Source organism: Triturus cristatus, chromosome 8, assembly GCF_964204655.1.
Source record: "Triturus cristatus chromosome 8, aTriCri1.1, whole genome shotgun sequence".
In the NCBI taxonomy this organism is placed as follows: Eukaryota; Metazoa; Chordata; class Amphibia; order Caudata; family Salamandridae; genus Triturus; species Triturus cristatus.
In genome coordinates, this window is record NC_140591.1 from 291,462,798 (window position 1) to 291,478,326 (window position 15,529).

Here is a 15,529-nt window from a genome sequence, read left to right on the forward strand (position 1 = left end):
AATATCATGGGCCAAGGTAAGAAGGAAGCCTCTGAAACTCAATGGTATGACCAACCTCCTGGATGCACCAGGCTTGGGGTCTCTAGCCTCTGAGTACAGTAGCCCTTCATCCCAATACACTCTATGGGTACCTTGAGCATTCCCTGCAGCCTCAGCAGCAGCCTGCTGTCTGAGGGGTTCAAGAGAAGGACAGTCTAATTGTGCCTGCTTCAGATCTGCCCTTGAAGGTCCCCCTGTCCCAAGAAACTCAACCTGATCAGGTTCCAGTTCTTCTAGGACAGTTCCTTCAGGGCTCTCAGAATCATCCTCCTGTGAGGGCTGATCCACCACCTGAGGCAGGGGGGAAGGCACAGCCTTTACCCTACTGCTCTTTCTCTTGGGTTGTGTCTGGTCCATTGTCCCAGGATCCAGCACTTGTTCAGTGTTACACTTTTTGGCCTGTGACCTAGTCACAGCAAGGACATGTGCATCTATCCCCAACATTTCTGCATTGGTCCTATACTTCACTTCTGACCAAACTGAAGTTTCAAGGTCATTTCCCGACAGACGCTCTACAGGAAGGTCTGAACTTACCACAACTTTTTTGAGGCCAGTTACCCCTCCCCAGGAGAAGTTAACAATTGCCACACTATGGGAAGTAGTGGCATTGCTAGCATTGGTCACTAGGTAATTCTCACCTAGCATGATCTGTCCAGAGTCCACAAAGGCAGGTGTCACCATTGTGACACTAGCCCCAGTGTCCCTGTAGGCCTGAGCCATTCTATGGTGTATAAAAGGAGTCTGTCTGTACTTGCCCAGGTTACTGGGACCCACAGTAGAGGACAAAGCAATGTCCCCATCACAGATCAGAACAGCCTGAGTAGGTATCCTGACTGGGCCAGAATCCTCCTCAGTTCCCTGGGTTAACCCTACTACACCCTTTTGCTGGGAACCACCACTTACAGCTGGACTAGGGGGTACAGTTGCCTTAGGGGCAATGGTGGCTGGGGGCTTATCCTTTTTGGTGCACTCACTAAACCAATGTGAGTTTGACTTACAATAGTTGCACCATGGTTTCTTTTGGCCATCTTTCTTCTTATCCTTTTTGGAACCACCCTCCCCCTGAGCCTTTTGGGGGCCTGGTGAAGACTTCTGGTCTTTTTGTTTCTGATCACTACCCTTCTGGTCTGCCATTTTCTGATCACCGCCCTGGTTCTGGTTTTTCTGCTTAACTCTAGTCCTGACCCACCTATCTGCCTTCTTTCCCAATTCCTTGGGAGAAGTTAGGTCAGAGTCAATCACGTGTTGATGCAGCAGCTGGTTTTGACAGTTATTAAGGATTTGTTCTCTCATGATCAAATTATACAATCCTGTATAGTCCTTAACCTTACTACCCAATAACCAGCCTTCCAAAACCTTAGTGGCACAATCTACAAAGTCAGTCCAGTTCTGAGTCTGTGTCTTCTGGGTATCCCTGAACAACAACCTGTATTGTTCAGTGGTTAGGCCAAACCCATCAATCAGAGCACTCTTCAGGACAGTGTAATTGTCAGCATCCTCATCACTAACTGTGAGGAACTTGTCTCTACCTTTCTCAGAGAAGGAGAGCCACAAGATAGCTGCCCACTGACTTTGGGGTACCTGCCGTACTTTGCAGGCTCTCTCCAAAGCAGTTATCCATTTGTGGATGTCTTTCCCACACTTGTAGGGAGGGACAATCTTGCTCAGGTTTCTATTATCATAGGTCCGGTCTCTATCCCTAGGGATATTGCTGCCACCAGTGGGATCTAACCCACTTAACTTCTGCTCTCTGGCCAGGGCAAGCTTCTCTTTGGCAAGGGCAAGTTCTTCCCTCTCAATCCTCAGATTGGCTTCCCTCATTCTGGCCTGATGCTCTCTTCTCTGTGGGGAAGTCATTCCCCTGTGAGAAGAGGCATTGGAGCTATTGGAGGCATTGGAGCTATTAGAGACATGGGAGTGGATAGATTCCCTTGAAGGGGATCTTCCTCTCCTGCTTCTCTGGTTAAGTCCACTTGAGGGTCTGATTGGGGGGGACCCCAGTCAGACTCCCATGTAGGCTTAAGTTAGCCTGGCTAAGTCTCCCTGTGGCTAAGTGGACCTGGCTGTCTACCTCATCTTCTGAAGTCCCTTCTGACTCATCTGTAGTGGGTAGACCCTCACCTGTACCTAGGGTACTAGCCTGGGAGGCCCTATGAGCATCATACTCCTCTAGGATCTTTACTAGCTGAATGAGGGTAGGGTTTGAACCCTGTTTTAACTTTCTGAAGGTACACAATTGTCTCATCTCCTGAAAAGTTAGGGTACCATATCTAGAGGGGATCTTTCTAGGATCTACCCCTCCTGAGAGAGAATCAACTTGATCTCCTCTCAGAGACATGATCTAGTGAGGGTGTGGTGTGTGCACCTACCTACACTAGTTGTATCTACTAAACCTCTCTAGTAGTTTTAGTCAGGGTGTGCTAGGCCCTTCAACCTACAAGAACTAAGTCCAGTAGGACTTAAGTATTATAATCTATGTTATATGTACCTAACAATATCTATGTGATCTTTCAATTTAGTATCTCAAGATTACAATGGTATTAACAGCAAGCTCAGATCCCAACCGCTGCTCACCAATGTGAGAAGTTGGCCTGATATATGATGTCACTAATTCTAGTGTACACCCTGTATCAGTCCAAACAACCCTTATGGTGATTGGTTGTAAAGTCAACCTTATAGACCAGCTATCCTAGTGGTAGCATGGACAAGAGCAGTCTTAGGCTAAACTCTGAATGGCATGTGAAGCCAGCTGTTATACCATATGTAATCCCTTGAATACCAAATGAAAGGACACCACAACAGATATATATAAAAATAGAATGTATTTATTCTAGTCAAACCCTCAGCATTTTTTATGAGATTTGAGGTAAGTACAACACAGTCTTATTTAAGCATACATTAAGTCACACAGGTAAGTAATACAGTTAGGCCCTAGGGGCCACGCAAACCATATACTAAGTAAGTGGTATAAGAACCACTGTGACGAACACAGGATAGGCCTAGGGAATCTCTGGGGCTACACTATACTACCAAAGGTTAGGAAGTGGGAGGCCCACGGGATTCAGGTGCAGAGTGGAAACACTCGCGCGTAATGCGTAAAAGTCGATAGAAATAGTGGTTATTAGAATTTAACAGTTTTAGGACACTTCTGGAATAGCTAGGAGTTCGAGACTTGGAAACTAGACCCTAGGATAGTCAATACCCTTGTGAGCACCGGAGTACTCAAGTTACCTAGCCCACGGGCTGCGGGTGCATAGGTGTGAACTTGGCGTCGAGTTTCGTCGTTGACTCCTATGGATGCCTGAAGGAAAGTTGCTGACAGGCAGTCAGTGAAGAGTGTCCGGTGGATCCTAAGGATGGAATCAAGAAGGAAGGATACCTGCAAGCAGAAGGGACAGAGTCTAGGTCACCAGCCAGGAGCCGAGAAGGAACCAGACGATGTTGTGCAGATGCAGATGCAGGTGAAGAGGTGAAGCTTGTCGCAGCAGCCACGGGTACCAGGAGGTGTCGAGGACGACCAGGACCAGGAGGTGACCTGTCCCACGAAGGCTCTTGCTGTCGGCGGCGTCGATGTCGAGTTAGGACCCAACCAGCCTTGGCAAGCGGAACCCACGCAGAATGGAGGACTTGCTTCTGGTGCAGACCAGGAAGGTCTGGGGTGCTTTTCTTTCACAGAGGAGCGAGTGCCAGTCTGGAGGAGCCAGACCAGCAAGGTGAAATCAAAGGTTCGTCGTCGCAGAGGTCACTAGCCAACGGGCCAGCAACCGGAACACACGTCGAGCAACTCAGGTGCAGAAGGGCCCCACGCAGAACACGTGAAGTATGGGGAGCTGATCTTCTTTGCAGATGGTGCTCGGGATGGGGGCTTCTCAATTCCCCAAACACAGCCTCGAGGAAGCCTCAGAAGTCGCGCTAGTCAGTTACTAGCCACTTTTCCCAAGTCGCCGGTCCCACGTCCCTCGTCGCCTCCACGGGTCTCAGCTTTGCTGTAGAGGTGGATCTGGTTCAGAGGTGTCTGGAAGTCTCGGCGCTGGTCAGTCTCTGCAGTCGTCCCTCGTAGGATCAGTCGCAAAGCAAGCAGCGGTCGCTGGATGGTGCCTGGTTGCCCAGGGTGGTCACTCCTTGGCCACAAGGGAGATTCTTCAGTCTTCTTCCTGAGGTCGAATGTCGAAGGTCCAGAGTTTCTGTTCAAGTTGCAGATTCAGGGTAATCTAATTTCTGCAGGGCTCAGCTACCTACTGATAAACTGGGCTAGTGGGCTGGGCTACCTGCAAGGTCCCTCCTATGGGTGGGACCAGGAAGGGGAGTGGTTACACCCCCTTTCCTTTGTCCAGTTTTGCGCCAGAGCTGGGGCTGGAGTGCCCCAGCGCCGGTTAGAACTGGACTATGCATGGGACACCTTGTGTGCCCCAGGCAGTGTCTAGTTTCTTTCATCCCTCCCTGCCCCAATACACTAACTCCCGTCTGGGGTGGTGCTCGCACCTCCCAAGGCAGGAAACCTATTGTCCAAGCCTCCCTCGCTGGAAGGACTCCCAGCAGCAGGAGGTCAGACTTATGTCTGTGGCAGCAGCATCCATTTTGTGATGCTGGGGCTCTGGTTAACTTTAACCGGGTAAGTAGGTTTCAACATGTCTTCTCCCTCTAGAAGGGAGGAATAATATCCTCATTGTCAGAAATGGTATGGGGGTATTATTCCAAAGTGTTAGACACCTTACACAACATGTTTTGATAAAGCCAAACCATAGTTACCATAACCGTTTAAGATTATAAGGTACTTTAAGAGTATATGGTAGGCTATATCATAGAACAGCTAAAAGGACATGGTTCCGAAAGCTGCAGACAGGCTCAGCTCATGCTAGAGCACCATCTCACATGCTACCAAGCACTCTGCCTCCAGGATTGTTAAGGCCTGCCATAGGAGTGGCTGATAGGTACACATGTGTCTATATATAAGGTAATACTACACCTAAGCAAGGGGTGATTACACGACCTTGCCCCAGCTGAGTGATCAGCCAGTTGTGTCATAATGGAAGGCCAGCCAGGGGTGGCATAATACATGCTGCAGCTCCTGGTAGGCCTAGGGTACACCTATGCCCTGGGTACCTAAGTTATACTATACAGGGGCCAATAAGGTGATCCTTACCAATTGGGTTATGCACCTAAAGTACATAGTATGAATTTAGAGAGAGAACAGCTGGGCTGTGGGTCTGATTGGCAGGCCCACAGCCACATCTATGTCGAAATCCAGTGAAGCAAAAGCAAAAAGTGGAGGTGAACATAGAAAGCAGACCCTACTCTCCTACAGGAATGGATTCTGTGAAACATGCACTTTTATCAACACTTGTGAACTATTGTTTCTGATCACGATTGTCATACATATTGAGTGATTAATTGCTTTTTCTTTCTTTATTTTGTAAGAGTTACTGAACGCTTCTTCATGAAGTCAGAACATCTTAAGTTGCAGAAGTCCATGGTGAGAGATTTGGTCCAACACATACGAAAAATTGATTCGTTGATGGAGTCCAAGATGAGGTCACTTGGTCCACTGGCTGTGCTGTGTGCCTTGAAGGATATTGTACCCCATAATGCAGTAAGTTTTCATTTCAGCATGCATATTTTGATGGTGTTATGTAGGTAGCAGTCTAGGAACAGTGATTTAAAATGCAGTTTACTCTATAATGCACCAGCCATACTTTTTCTTTTTTAAAGCGTCACCACTAATCACCTTATCTGACAGACAGTTATAAATTCCTTACCTTAGAATTACCCCCAGGCATCAGACTGGATCCGGAGAACTTTTCACTTAGCAGTATCCCTGTGTATCGGTAGGTGGCGTCGGTCGACTACGCAAAAGTCGTCTGCATCATGGTCGCCAGGATGACGTTGCGGTGCCTACTTAGACACTGCCCCTGCGCGCTGACGTCAGTTCTTTCTTTTTTGTGCCAGATCCAAAAAAAGCTTAGCACTTTAGTCACTTTTTTACTAAGCTTTTTTCGACTTCTGACGACTTCTTCTTTTTTTGGAGTCATCGACTCCTGGTGCGCGAGGGATGTCCCATCAGACCGGCTTTAATTCCTGCGAGGTCTGTGACGGACCTGCACCTTGTGTTAGTGTCTGGAGTGCGACCAGGACCCGAAGTCGTGCTCCGACTGCTAGGCCATGAATCTGAAGTCTTTGTGGGAGCGGTCCCGAAAGCTCTTGGAGTCCCGGCAGTTGGCTTCGTGTTGCTCCCAGTATAGCTCAGTCTCGAGACCGTTCGCGGAGCCACCACACCTTGTCCAAGTCTTCTCACTCCTCAGGTAAGTCTAAGCAGAAGAAGAAGGCGAAGAACCACCGTCGCTGTTCGCCCCGTGAGTCGGCTGATGCGACACGGGATCCAGAGCGTCGTCGCTCTAAGGCTCCATCCCTGGCACCTTATTCAGAGATGACTCCGCGCCTCCCTCTGTTTCCAGGAGCCGGGGCGTCTCCTGCTCAGCTTCTTACACTCTACAAACGTTCAATAGTGAGTCAGTTTCACTCCATCTTAAAAGATTTTTTTGAGAAACAAGAAAGTCGAGTAAGTTGGTGAATCCAAAGTATTATTTATTTGTTCAAGTGAGGGGCTTGTATTTTAATTGATCCAGTTGTTTAAACATATATAGTCATCAAGGTAAAGCGAACAAGCCAATTTTGAAACCGAGGTGAGCATCCAACACGTGTTTCGCCCTTATGGCACGGTATCTGGCCAGGGCTTTCTCAAGGCTGAAAGGAAAAGGGGAAGGGATATTTAAAAAAAAAAAGTTTTTTGATAAAGTGAAATAGGGTCTTAAAGGAAATCCAATATCACCCGGTGATGTCTGGAAAAGGTTTATCCGTGATGTATACAGAACCGCTGGAATTGATTCTATATGCTCCAGGATAGGGGTATATATTGATGAGGAATTACAGCCGTTCATGAGAGATCTTCCCTCATTCATCCGAGATACCAAGGATGTTTTACAGCAACTTAATAACATCACATGGCAATCAGATTATCTTCTTTCTACTATCGATGTTGTTAGTCTATACACGTCTATACGACACCCTGATGGTTTAGCAGCAGTAAGATACAACAACTATTTCCTCTTCAATGGGACCTACTACCTACAAACACAGGGCACAGCGATGGGGGCCAAATTTGCTCCCCCATACGCCTGTATCTTTATGGGAGAAGTAGAACGCCATTGGATCTGGAATGACAACAAGACCCACTTCTCTGAAAATATAGTTATGTGGGGTAGATACATAGACGATATGCTTCTAATATGGCAAGGATCTGAGACGTGTTTACTCAATTTCATCAAAACTCTGACACTCAATCAATGGGACATCAACGTAACATACACTATATCCAAAAGAGAAATTGAGTTTTTAGATTTGAATATCTACGTTGAAGATAACATCTTACAAACACAGATTCACAGAAAGACCACTGCCGCCAACTCGATCCTACATGCGTAGCCATCCCCAGCATACTATTAAGAACATACCGTCAGGAGAGTTTCGCAGAGCTAGAATAAACTGTAGCTCAGACCAAGGTTATGACATCAAATCAAAAGAGATCATATCAAGACTTACACAAAGAGGATATAACAAGTGCTCCCTCAGAGACACACAACATGTTTCCCACCTGGACAGAAATAACCTCTTGCTAAATAGGAAAAAGAATGAGAAGGAATCTATCATCCGGTTTCTTACCCCTTTCAGTAATGGCCATCACCACATACGCAAAGTCTTGAAAAAACATTGGAACCTATTGACATTCAATCCGACAGTAAGATCGGTAATAAAAGATCAACCTCAACTTAGCTTCAAGAGAAGTAAAAATCTTTGTGACTTACTGTGCCCATCATATTTTCAGCCTCAACAAAAGATTGTGTCTTTCTTACAGAAACCAATTGGCTTTTACACCTGTACTAACTGTTCGATATGCAAATTGGGCCAATCCAAAATACAGAACACGAGGATAAATGGCCGTACTTTCCAGATTAAAGACTTTATCAATTGTGAGAGCAAACATGTGATCTATTTAATCACATGTCCATGTGGAAAACATTACATAGGGAGCACGATTCGTCCACTTAAAGTACGAATACAGGAGCACTATCGAAATAGCCACAAAACAGATGACAGACAACCCTTAGTTGAACACTTCCACATGCATCATGAACACAATCGCAATTTTGTTTTTTGTGGCCTGAAAAAAATAAAAAAACATGACAGAGGAGGCAACTTGGAACAGCGCCTACGACAGAAAGAAAGTGCCTACATAATACGCTATGGGACCGTAGAAACAGGCCTTAACAAAGATCACGAATGGCATCACTGGTTATAAGACTCCTCACTTCACCAATGAATATACTATTGGACAAGAGTGGCCATTAGAAGTAACAGAAATCAACTACACCCTAAATAAACATCGGTGTCTCAGTGAAGTATTAACCAGCATTGTTGCACCGGAGACTGGCTACAAAGCAAAACTTGTGCGACATATTTACTCTGAAACATATATGCCTCTACACAGCCTTGCTTAATCAAGGCACTTCCTCTCCTCATTTTCCTACCCTGGTTACTACATGTATCCCATACCTGCATCTTCAAAAATTTCTTTCTTTAAAAATGTCTTTCTTTAATTCTTTACACATATTGTAACACACTTATTTGAAAAGGGTTGTTTATGTCAAATTGGTGTTAGACTTGTAATCAATCTGATAACCTTACCATTCCGTCCTCAAAAAAATACTTAATATATAATGCACTGAAAGGGTTAACACTCGCTATTACTCAAATATTTTTAGCTCCTTTCCACTAAAGAGCACGCTCGTTTTGTTGTTATGAACTAGAACATCGTACTATTTAAGTCCCAGTAAACTTAATAAACAAAAACGAAATAAAATAAAAATAAAACATAAAAATAAAAAATAATAAATATTTTGATGTCTTTTGACGGCTGCACTCCGAGCAGGTAAGGCAGGTTTGATAATCCTACACATTTACGTTTCTTAAAAATAGGTAGCTCGATAAGTAATTGATTTCATCTACCTTAAAGATTCCTTTCTTAATGACTTCGATCTTTATTTGAACTCTCGCTGCCCTCTGCACACATATAATGAGGCATTATTATGCAATATCACTACATTAAAAGATGGCGCTCCGGATCACAAGCAGTACTATCATTAATGCCGTAGACACGTGATCGGCCCCGATAGCCCTTTAAAGATGGCCGCGTACCACAACGCGAATACATCGCGGTGGGAATAACTAGCGCCGGGAATTACTCAGAGACTGCGACCTTTTATACCTCAAGTAAGTAACTTACATAGCAGGCGGCCCTTTAATCTGTACTATCGACCTTTAGGGTCTTTGCCTTCCGTTTTCTCAAAACGGGGCTAACCCGTTTTTTCATTGACACTGTTCTTTCGTACCAGTAATGATCGCAAGTATTTGGAATTTCCCACGCTGTTATCTGTATATATGTAGACTCGAGATGAGTGGGATTCGTTTCACTCTATGTAGAGACTCATATAAATTCATGCTTTATAAAAGAGTACTAAGAGTATAATCATTTAGATTCCCATTTTCTCTTGTAAAAAGTATCAATGCAAATATGCATTATAAAATTCTATTTGTGCACTGTGTAATGAATTTATGAGGAGCACATCTATCTCCTAAAAGAACTTAACTAATAAGAAGTCAAGGGCTTAACACTAGCAGGCTAAAGCACATACTGCCATGTACATTTTGCAACATTGGGATTTAATCCAATCAGCTCACAGACATACGTACTTACTACTTTTCTTTTTCTTCCTTTTTCTCCCCTTCTTTCTTTCCCCTCCCCCTTTTTTTTCGTCTGCCTTTCTCTTTTCTCCTTTCTCTCTCCATTTTCCCTCTATCTTTATGCCCTCTCCTTCTCTTTTCTCCACTCTGTTTCTTGTTTTTTTCCCTTTGTTCAATGTTCCTGGTGCAGAGGCCTGATCGTATGTATTGTACATTGACCTTGAACAGTGTTATATGAAGCTATTGCATTATGCTGCGTCCTGAATATTAAGGTATAAATTTGACCTTACCTACTTACTAAACTCGCCTTTCTGTGGTAGGACTAAACTACCTCACTTATATTATTGAGATGACTAATTTCCTCCTAGATCCTGCTAACTTGTACTAATTACACTTGTTCTAAAAATACATCTTTCTATTGTCATTTTGGTTGCCGTTTCTACTTGGATCTGATAAGGTCACAAACTGTGAATATAACTCTTTTCACTAAGTGTTGCCAAGATCACTATACTTGTGCAAATAGTATTTTCCTTTCAGAATAACAATGGGAAACATTCTTTTTCTGTTTCGTTTTCACTTGACGTTGTTTTTGAGCACTTTTTTATCACGTTGGTTCTGTATACATCACGGATAAACTTTTTTCAGACATCACTGGGTGATATTGGATTTCCTTTAAGACCCTATTTCACTTTATCAAAAAACTTTTTTTTTTAAATATCCCTCCCCCTTTTCCTTTCAGCCTTGAGAAAGCCCTGGCCAGATACCGTGCCATAAGGGTGAAACATGTGTTGGCTGCTCACCTCTGTTTCAAAATTGGCTTGTTCGCTTTACCTTGATGACTATATATGTTTAAACAACTGGATCAATTGAAATACAAGCCCCTCACTTGAACAAATAAATAATACTTTGGATTCACCAACTTACTCGACTTTCTTGTTTCTCAAAAAAATCTTTTAAGAAGGAGTGAAACTGACTCCCTATTGAACGCTTGTACTTTTTCTGAGGCCATAGAGGTCCAGTGCCTTGAGTCTTCCTCCACAAGAAATAAACAATTAATCCAACAAATTGAGCAATTCTCTCCAGAACTGGGATCCCTGGGCCTCAGTATCTCTATAATTACACTCTACAAAGCCCTCCACCGTATCTTTGGGCAGCCCGACTCCGCTGGCGCGCTTTGGGCCCAATGAGTCGGTCGGGGGCCTTGGGCCTTCGATACCGTCCGCTCCAGCCCCGGGGTGCCCTCGTGGATCCAGACCTGGATCCCTATCGATGCTGGTCAACCTTACTCGGCCTTCCCTGGCAACAACACCCCCGGTGTCGGCCTTGCCCCTGTCCGACGCCTTCCGCATTCTCACCCCAGAGATGGACCTGGAGCCGGAACGATGTTGAATCTAACGCCGCTGGACCATATGGCAGACCAGGTGGAAGAACCGGACTCCAGAGAGAAATTGGGTGACGCCAGTGGTCTGGACACTTCAACAGACCTTGGCATGCTTTATCCCCCTACCGTGGCTCCCTACAGTGGCAATCTGATAGAGACTACTAGCCACAGGTTTCGTCACGTAGAATTATCCTCCGGCGCGAGACTGGATCCGGAAACTTTTTTGCCACAGCATCCCTGCGCTCCGGGGGCGGCGAGAGATCACGCGACTATGCCCAGGCGTCGTCCGCGTTCGTGACGTCAGCGAGGTCACATAAGATCCGCCCCGGCGCGCCTATGTCAGTTTTTTCCTTTTCCGCGTGCAACGCAGATCCGTTCCTTGCGGCGGGCCTGTTTCGGGCCCCTTTCTTCCATTCTTTTTGGTGGAACAGTGTGCGAATGCCTTTGGGCTTTAAAACTTGCACGTTCTGTGGGCGTCTTATGTCGGCGATTGACCTTTACCTCATTTGCATGTGATGTTTGGGGGAGGATCACGACACAGCGGATTGTGCGGCGTGCAAGAAATTGAAGCCGAAGTCGCAGCGGGAGCGCCGAATGAAACTTCTCTCGGTGCGCCTCTCCAGGTCGACGTCCTCCCCTCTGTCTGATTCGGCGGACAGCTTCAGGTCTGGCCGTGGTAATCGTCCTTGCCTTTCTCCGATGTCATGTGAGCGTCACTCCCCAATGGGTAAATGTTGCAGTTCGTGGACTCTCCGTGGGTCGTCCTACCCACCGTTTCCCGGTGCTGGGGCGTCTAGAGTCCAGATGGAGACTTACGCGGCGGCTTTGCAGGCCTCGCTAGCGTCGTCTCCTCCTTCCCCCTCCTGGGGCGTCGGCGGATCACTCGCTCTGTGCATGGCCCTCCGCGGCGGTGGCTCCGGCCCTGGCGCCGACTGGGTCAGATCCAGGCTTCGAGGATGTGGTGATGTCGGGGTGCAGCTCATCTGGGACACCTCCTTCAGGCCACGGCGTCTCTGCCTCGCCGCAAACTCCTGCGGGGGTCCCTGTGGTGTCGCGAGAGGTTGCCGGTGCTCGGGTTGCATCCCCGAGCCCCTCTCGGTCCCTTGGCAGGGTGGTCCTGTCTAAGGCCGAGGTGACGCCGCTACGGCGCCGGCAGCAGCTGGACCGTGCGGAGCCACAGGGGGCCAGTGAACACTCCTCATCCCGCTCCGGGACGAGGCCTAGGGAGGACCCCTCGTTCCTCTCTGGCCCCTCTCGTACCTCCTCCCAGGCGGCAGCCTTGTTGGAGGGCGAGTCGGAGGTTGTATCGTCCCGGGCGCCGCCACAAGGGTTGGCGGGTGACCTTCGCCTCCTGGGCCGCGGGGGGCTTCGGGCCCCTCCCCCGGTCCGTCCTGTTTCCCCCACGCAGGTGGTTGCCTCAGCGGGCGTTGGCCCGGCACCGCTCCGGAGCCGGTGCGGCTCCTGCTCTACTCCGGTCCCCGATCCGGTCTCCGGCGCGGAGCGACTTGAAAGTCCCTTGCCTGGCAACGCCAGATGGCGCCGGTGTCCTACCTCAAGCAGCATCGTACCACAAATTCTCCGGAGACAGGCTGCATATTGATATCGTCCTCCCCGGAGACTGGTCGCTGTGTAGTGTCCTTTTCACTGGCGTCGAAGGACGGCTCCCCGCCCTTCCTGAGGCAGAGGTGTCCGTCGGAAGAGCAGCAGGTCCCTCATTCTTCAGCTCCTCCTGACTTACAGGTCTGGCCCTTGCCCGCCCCACTTGGCCTTGGGGATGGCCGCCTTAGCTTACAGCCGTCGCCCACAGAGGAGCTGCTTTCTCCACCGCGGGGCCCTACGGATGCGAGTACTGCTTCGCTCACGCGGTGTCCACTGCTGTGGGCGTCCTCCGCATGGGTGACCCGGTGGCTCACTTTCCGGCGGACCATCTGTTGGAGGTCCTCCACCAGGGCTCTGGTGGGAGAGAACTCTTGCTCTCCTTTGAAGGTTCGCTCCTTTCGGCCTTGACGGGGGCTTGGAGGCGTCCTGCCTCCGGGGACCTGGTGCCTCCACACCTTCTGCATCAGCACCTTTCAATGCCGCGTGACCTGGCGTGTCTGTCCATTCACCCCTCAGCCGCCAGCCCCCTTTTCACACTGCTTTTCCCTCCCTGCCTTCCCTGTTGGCTCCACTGTCCAGAGAGGCCTGGTGGCTGGACACTTGGGGACGCAACATTTTCGCCTCGACCAGCGCTGCCCTGCGGGCCCTTAACACCTTGTGTGCTGGCTCGGGCCTCCTCCTATTTGTGGGTTTCGGCTGAGTCTCTGGGGTCTTCAGCGTTCCAGGATTCTGCTCAGGTGGATTTGCGGCATCATGCCTTGGATGGCCGGGAGCTTGCGGCATTTATTCTCCGCTCCGCTCTGGACATCTGAGGCGCTGGGCCGGGCTATGGCTTCCTCGGTCGCTCTCCGTCGCCATGCTTGGCTTCGGGACGGCGTCTTTCCTGAAAATATTCGGGAGAGGCTCATTGATCTCCCATTTGATGGCAGTCTGTTGTTCCATGCCCCGGCAGACTCCGCCATCCAGAGGCTCTTGGCTAGGCTTCTTCCCCTCCTCAGTGACTGCTGAGCTAGGGTTGCTTCTGGGCCTTTTTAGGCCGGCTGTTATGGTTTTGGAGTGTGTTTTTTCTGGCCGTTCACGTCCTTCCTTGGGACTTTGGCATGGCTGGCTGCTGGATGGCCCCTTTTGTTGTGAGAGTTCTGCAAGAGTTGTTGCGCAGACTTGGCTCGGAGATTGGGCCTTCTGCTTGCTTGGGCTGCTTTCAAGCCTGCAGCGGGGGTGCTTTTTTTTTTTTCCTGTGGTTCTTTTGTTTCTTCCTCTGCTGCGGAAGTTCTTCCAAAGAGGGTTCCCATATCTTGGGACTTCACGTGCCCTATAGTGGTAGCTGTCATATGGCTTGCGCTCTGCTGGAGGGTTCTGGTCGCCTTCGGGTACCTGTTCTCCATTGTGTTTAAGTGGGTTGCTTTTGCTTCCTGAGGTCGTGTGCGCGGCCACTCGTAGTGGTGGCCCGGGTCTCTCCTCTTCTCCCTGCCCCTGTTCTTCAGTCTGGGATGGTCCTGTGTTCTCCCTTGCCAGGTGACGCCTCCTCGGCCTTCTTGGGGCCTCGGGCTGTCCTTGCTTCTGGCCTTGACTGCCGGTATTATTGTTGCTGACAGGCTGCTCTCCATCTGGAGTGGGCTCGCCTTCTTCGCCCTAGTTTCCTTGGGCTCTCTAGGCTACTGCTGCTTCTTCTTCTTCCGTCTTCCTGTTCTGGCATTCGGCAGAAGCTATGTTGCCTTGTGGGGGAGTGGGGTCGTTAGGCCTCTCAGCCCTTGCCCTTGGGTCCTCTGCTGTGAGTGTACGAGCCTCTTCAAACTTCTTTTCCTCCTACATACCCTTGAGGTAGGTGGGATTCTACTGGTGGGGTTCCCTTGGCCTGGCAGGGGCGAGTTTCTGCCTGGTCCACAGATCTGGTTCCCTGTGGGGCCCTCTGTTCTGCATTGGCTGGTGGGGTCCTTTCGCAGACCCTCCTTCCCCGTGGGTATTGCTAGGGTATCTATTCGATGTGAAGGAATCTGCGGCTAGTAGTCTCTATCAGATGTACGAGTCACTTACCTTCGGTAACAATGTATCTGGTAGAGACTATTCTAGCCGCAGATTCCTTCACGGCCCGCCCTTCCTCCCCTCTTATGCGAGGACCCTTGGGTGTGTCTTCGGCACTCGCCTCCCGGTGGGGGGCTGTGTCTCCTGTGAGTGCCTTCCGTGTTCTTGACGGGTGACTCCGTCTGGGGACGGTTCATTCCTCTTTTGGTTCTTTGGAGGATCGGGTTCCGGTGCCGTGCTGCTCTGGCTGTAGGAGAGTAGGGTCTGCTTTCTATGTTCACCCCCACTTTTTGCTTTTGCTTCACTGGTTTTCAACTTAGATGTGGCTGTGGGCCTGCCAATCAGACCCACAGCCCTGCTGTTCTCTCTCTAAATGTATGCAATGCACTTTAGGTGCATAAGCCAATTGGTTGGGATCACCTTATTGGCCCCTGTACAGTGTACCTTAGGTACCCAGGGCATAGGTGTACCCTAGGCCTACCAGGGGCTGCAGCATGTATTATGCCACCCCTAGCCTGGCCTTCCATTATGACACAACTGGTTGATCACTCAGCTGGGGCAAGGTCGTGTAATCACTCCTTGCTTAGGTGTAGTATTCCTATACCTACCTTGGATATATACACATGTGTACCTATCAGCCACTCCTATGGCAGGCCTTAACAATCCTGGAGGCAGAGTGCTTGGTAACATGTG

At 48.7% G+C, this 15,529-nt stretch overlaps 1 protein-coding gene across 1 annotated transcript in view; it reads left to right on the forward strand.

Annotated features, from left to right (window-relative positions):
- Nucleotides 1–15,529, forward strand: part of RNF17 (ring finger protein 17) — a 2,644,767-nt gene that overhangs the window by 1,143,471 nt on the left and 1,485,767 nt on the right. Inside the window, exon 17 of the mRNA XM_085621540.1 lies at nucleotides 5,458–5,629. Within this exon, the coding sequence (XP_085477666.1) occupies nucleotides 5,458–5,629 (172 nt within the window). The remainder of the gene's footprint in view (nucleotides 1–5,457; nucleotides 5,630–15,529) is intronic.